The 5,263-nt window shown below is 57.2% G+C and overlaps 1 protein-coding gene across 1 annotated transcript; it reads right to left on the minus strand.

Moving 5' to 3' along the window:
- Positions 1-1,534: 1,534 nt before the first annotated feature.
- LOC123039366 (tyrosine N-monooxygenase-like) lies at positions 1,535-3,175 on the minus strand. The gene is made up of 2 exons (XM_044462754.1): positions 2,273-3,175; positions 1,535-2,170 (listed from the first exon to the last, which is right to left on the minus strand). Exons 1-2 carry the CDS (start codon positions 3,173-3,175, stop codon positions 1,535-1,537), a joined length of 1,539 nt encoding a protein of 512 aa, XP_044318689.1.
- Positions 3,176-5,263: the final 2,088 nt, after the last annotated feature.

Raw genomic sequence — 5,263 nt, forward strand, 5'->3', positions numbered from 1 at the left:
ACCGACGATCGAATCTCGGGCAAGTAACATACCGATGACAAAGGGAACAACGTATGTTGTTATGCGGTCTGACCGATAAAAGATCTTCGTAGAATATGTAGGAGCCAATATGAGCATCCAGGTTCCGCTATTGGTTATTGACCGGAGACGTGTCTCGGTCATGTCTACATTGTTCTCGAACCAGTAGGGTCCGCGCGCTTAAGGTTACGATGACAGTTATATTATGAGTTTATGCATTTTGATGTACCGAAGGTTGTTCGGAGTCCCGGATATGATCACGGACATGACGAGGAGTCTCGAAATGGTCGAGAGATAAAGATTGACATATTGGAAGCCTATGTTTGGATATCGGAAGTGTTTCAGGTGAAATTGGGATTTTACCGGAGTACCGGGAGGTTACCGGAACCCCCCGGGAGGTATATGGGCCTTAGTGGGCCTTAGTGGAAGAGAGGAGAGGTGGCCAAAGATGGGCCGCGCGCCCCTCCCCCCCGAGGTCCGAATAGGACAAGGAGAGGGGGCCGGCCCCCCTTCCCCCTCTCTCTCTCCTCTTCCCCCCCCCCCCCTCCGCAAATCCTATTCCAACTAGGAAAGGGGGGGAGTCCTACTCCCTCCGGGAGTAGGACTCCTCCTGGCGCGCCTCCTCTTGGCCGACCGCCCCCCCCCCCCTTGAGCCTTTATATACGGAGGCAAGGGGCACCCCTAAGGACACAAGTTGATCCACGTGATCATATTCTTAGCCGTGTGCGGTGCCCCCTTCCACCATAGTCCTCGATAATATTGTAGCGGTGCTTAGGCGAAGCCCTGCGACAGTAGTACATCAAGATCGTCACCACGCCGTCGTGCTGACGGAACTCTTCCCCGACACTTTGCTGGACCGGAGTCCGGGGATCGTCATCGAGCTGAACGTGTGCTAGAACTCGGAGGTGCTGTAGTTTCGGTGCTTGATCGGTCGGGCCGTGAAGACGTGCGACTACATCAACCAAGTTAACGCTTCCATTGTCGATCTACAAGGGTACGTAGATCACACTCTCCCCTCTTGTTGCTATGCATCACCATGATCTTGCGTGTGCGTAGGAAATTTTTTGAAATTACTACGTTCCCCAACAGTAGCAGCATCCAACGGCAGCCAGGAGCGAGCGCTGGGCGGCCGGGGGCGAGCGCGCAGCGGCCGGGGGTGAGCGCGCGGCAGCTCGGGGCGAGCGCACGGCAAATCTGAAGCAGAGGGAAGGGGGAAGAAGATGATGACGTGGAAGAGTGGGGATCGAACGGCTCTTATCCCACGCATCGGATGGCTGGGGCTAGTCCGGCCGAACTGTTCGGCCGGACTGCCTGCGCCTATCACTGTCCGAAACTGTATCATATTCAGACATTTAAGAATTTCTATCTATTTTTCAACGACCATAAATAAATGTGTGCGAATCACGGAGCAAATGGACGGCTGCAGAAATTATTGCGTGAGCAAATTTTCGCACGGAAGAACAGGTCCGGTCGTTATTAACTTGTCCGGACGGACAGGAGCAAGTAATAAATAAATTCACGGGCGGTAGAGGTAGAGGTGCAGCGGCAGGCGTGGCTTGGCGTGCAGCACCAGCGGCTTAGCCATGGAGAGATCGTGCTTGGACTGGGTGAGCTGAATGTCCCGCACCTCCGCGGGCTTCGTCCAGGTGAAGCCATGGAGGAGCCTGCCGAAGAGCATGACGCTCATGGCCATGCCGAGCATGGGGGCGACGCAGCCGCGGCGGCCTGTACTGAAGGAGATGAAGCGCAGCTCGTTCTCGGTGAGCTCGAGGTTCCCTCCTCCTCCTCCCATGTGGCGCTCGGGGTTGAAGCGGAGCGGGTCTTCCCAGGTGGCTGGGTTCCGGCCAAGGCCAAGGCGGCTGAGGAGGACGTGGCTGCCCTTAGGCACGCGGTAGCCGGCGACGACGGTGTCTGCGAGGGCGACGTGCGGCACGTTGAAGGGGGCGATCGGGTGCAGCCGGAATGCCTCCCGGATGCAGGCCTTGACGTAGTTGAGCTGGGCGATGTCCGACTCCTGCACCTGCCGCTCCCTGCCCACCACCCGGTCTAGCTCCTTCACCGCCCGCGCCAGCAGCTCCGGCCTCTTCACCATCTCCGCCAGCGCCCACTCGGCGGCGTTGGATGGGTTGTCGACGGCCGCGAGATTGATGAGCTGCATGCGTACGTTGCGTTGCCCTTAGTGACTGCTCCAGTCCAGGTGGTGCTGGTACATGCATGCATGCATTGCTACGTAAGTTACGTTTGCGTTATGTACCTTGGCCTGTGCCTTCACCTCCTCCATGCTCAATGTCGGCTCTCTGAGCGTAATGAGCACGTCGAGAAAGTCGTCGACCTCTTTCCTCTCACCGGTATTCCACTGCCTCCGCCTCTCATCGATGACCGCGTCGTGCAGCCTGTCCAGCGTCGCGTTAGCCTCATTGACAATCTTCTCGTGGCCGTCCAGGTCGAGCCCCAGCAGCGACGGCAGGTAGTCGCTGACGCAGAAGGAGTAGAGGATCCCCTGCGCGGCGAAGGAGGCGTCCATGTGCTCCATCTCCAGCTTCCCGGGGCCGCCGCCGACGCCGGCTTCCCCGAAGTAGCGCCTGCCGAAGAGGAGCCGGCGTATGACGTTGCCGCAGTAGTGCCGCGCGAGGTGCCTGACGTCCACGTTGCTGCCCTCCTCGCCGGTGAGGTGGTACATGTACCACGAGAAGTTGTCGGCCTCCTCGGCGCGCTTGTCGTGGAGCCACTTGTGGCGGGACGGGGAGACGATGTGGGAGGTGAGCACCCGGCGCATCTTGGTCGACTGCGCGCCGAAGGGCGCCAGCGCGGCTTCCACGTACCCTCCGCTGGCCACGCACGAGGCGAAAGTCACTGGACGGGATGCGAAGATCTCGTCCTGCTTCCTGAGCACCTCCCTGGCGATCCGAGGGCACGTGATGGGGATGACGTGGACGCCGCCCAAGCGGAAGCAGGCGATGTCGGTGCCCATCTGCTCCATCACCTGGTGGATCCACCGGAACGCCGGCTTGTTAACCATCAGCTCGGGGAGTGTGCCTACCACCGGCCACGGCAACGGCCCCGGAGGGAGCGACCCGGATGAGCATGTCCACATGGAACTCAGCCTCCGGACCAGGTATATTACGACCAGCATCACCAGCACAGAGAGCCCCACCATTGTGTATGTAGGTAGCTAGGGCTCGCTAGCTCCCCGATCTGCTTGCTGCTCTCTGCTCATTAGGCTCCATCCCTCATTTATACATACGGACATGCTAGTGAGAACGCCGTTTCGGTGACCAAGTCGTTTGGTCTTTTGGTCCCAATAAGAAGTTCACTACCAAATCATTGTATCAGCACCTCGAAAAGAATATTGCTGGCTGTGACTTTAGATGGATCTGAAAAGCTAAAATGGGAAAGTCTCCTGTTGATTTCCTCAAAACGATCTCCTCTGCACCTCCTGAGCAGATAGGACACAACTTCCTCAAAACTTCGTACGTCCTGTTCTCCCACCAAGCCTCCTATTGATTTGATTCATTGTCCATCGCCTCTAATGTTAGTCTCCGGCGGCAGCCGGCCGTGCATGCACTCAATTGCCAAACACGAGTAATCTGCTGCCGCGTCATGGGAGCTCCGTACGTCGGCAATGCTGCCAATGTCATTCTCAATTGAGAAAAGCGCTCACCTCTTCCTACTGTATCTATAAGTATAACGCTTCTTAGTCTCAGCATGCAGAAGTAAATCTACATCTTAGAGTAATCCAGTGATTTTTATACTTTGTTCTGCTGCACCAGTTTTTCTAAACTACTTATTGGATGCTAATACTGTAGCTTCTATCTACTCCAAGGGGTTGTTTGGATAGCGAGATTGTAGAGAATCAGATTTGCATAAACACGATTTCAGTTGTAACAGCCTAAAACTACGTTTGGATCATCTAACTAAACCATGGATAAGTACTTCCCAGTTTTCTACAAGCCCAAAAAACGAGCTTTTAGAAAAACGAGTCAGTCGTTTTTCTAAAAACGAGTTATCTGTATACTCGAGTAGTATCGTCCACGTACGACCTATTTGGATCGATGGACCAACATCGGCGAGCTCCACACATCATCTTCATAGTACATGCTAGTGGCCATGCCGGCAGCGCGGTTCCAACGCCGGCACCGTCGTACATGCTAATGGCCGCACCAGCGGCGTGGTTCCAACGCCGGCACCATGACAATGGTAACGTTGAGCTTGTTGGCATCGACGAGGTGACGGTGGACAACAACGAACTGCTGCAAGAGTTGGTTCGCCACGCCCGTGCTCGGCATCACCGTGCCCAGCTGGGCCACGCCTCCGCCCTGCCGTGCACTGGTGTCGCTGCCGCTGCTGCTTCCGCCTGCTGCGTGGCATCGTGTCCAACCCTCGCAGGGTTTCTAGCAGGCCAGCACCATGGCTTATGCTCCCGTGCTCGTTCTTGTGGGCAGCGTCAACATGGAAGCCATTGTTGTGGTTCAACTACGTCCAGTGTACTGGTGTATGCATACTACAATGTTGTTCTCGTCACGCAGCATGCAGCATGCAGAGAAAGGGGATGTTGGAAGAATGCAGGAGGCGATCAGCAGACAGCAGAGAGAGTCATGCCTGTGGGAGGAGCAGGAGGCTTAAACGTGTTAGAGCATCTCCAATAGATGGTCGAAATTTTGACGGTACAAAACCGAAGATGTAAATTTTGGACCGCCAAAAAGTGCGTTTTGGAGCTCCGAAAAAAGGCCAACTCCAACACATGGTCCAAATTCATGGTCCAAAAGTGCAACTTCAGTAGATGGTCCAAATTCATGGTCCAAAACCGGCCAGCAGCTGGCCGGCTGCTGTTCAGCCGCTGTCCAGAAGATGGCCGCCGGTTGGATTGGCTGCTGCAGACGGCTGCGGTCGGCTTCGGACGGCGGCGGTGATAAGAAATGAGGTAGAAGGCCGGCCAAGAGGAGCTTGGCGGGCGGCGAAGACTAGTTCGGCAGCCGGGCGGAGGGCTTGGTGCGGCGGTTGTGCCGCCGGCGCAACTGCCGTGGACAGGCTCACGGCCGACGGGAGGAGGTCGGCGGCAGCCTATAAGACCCGGCGGAGGCCTACCGCGGTAGCCGGACCGCCGGAGGGGCCGAATCCCGCGCCGGCGGCCACCCGATTTGGCGGTGTCCGGGCGGCGGCGGGGAGGCGATGGGGACGACGGCGGCGGAGGGCGGAGGCGGGGATGTGGGGTGGTCGCGGCGACGACGGCGAGGTTTTGGGCGGT

Source organism: Triticum aestivum, chromosome 1A, assembly GCF_018294505.1.
Source record: "Triticum aestivum cultivar Chinese Spring chromosome 1A, IWGSC CS RefSeq v2.1, whole genome shotgun sequence".
In the NCBI taxonomy this organism is placed as follows: Eukaryota; Viridiplantae; Streptophyta; class Magnoliopsida; order Poales; family Poaceae; genus Triticum; species Triticum aestivum.

Bases quoted from the DNA above. Each gene is read 5' to 3' on its own strand.
- LOC123039366 (XM_044462754.1), bottom strand. From the start codon at position 3,175: ATGGTGGGGCTCTCTGTGCTGGTGATGCTGGTCGTAATATACCTGGTC. The intron at 2,171-2,272 runs GTACATAACGCA...GTACGCATGCAG, and splicing joins AGGTGAAGGCACAGGCCAAG to CTCATCAATCTCGCGGCCGT.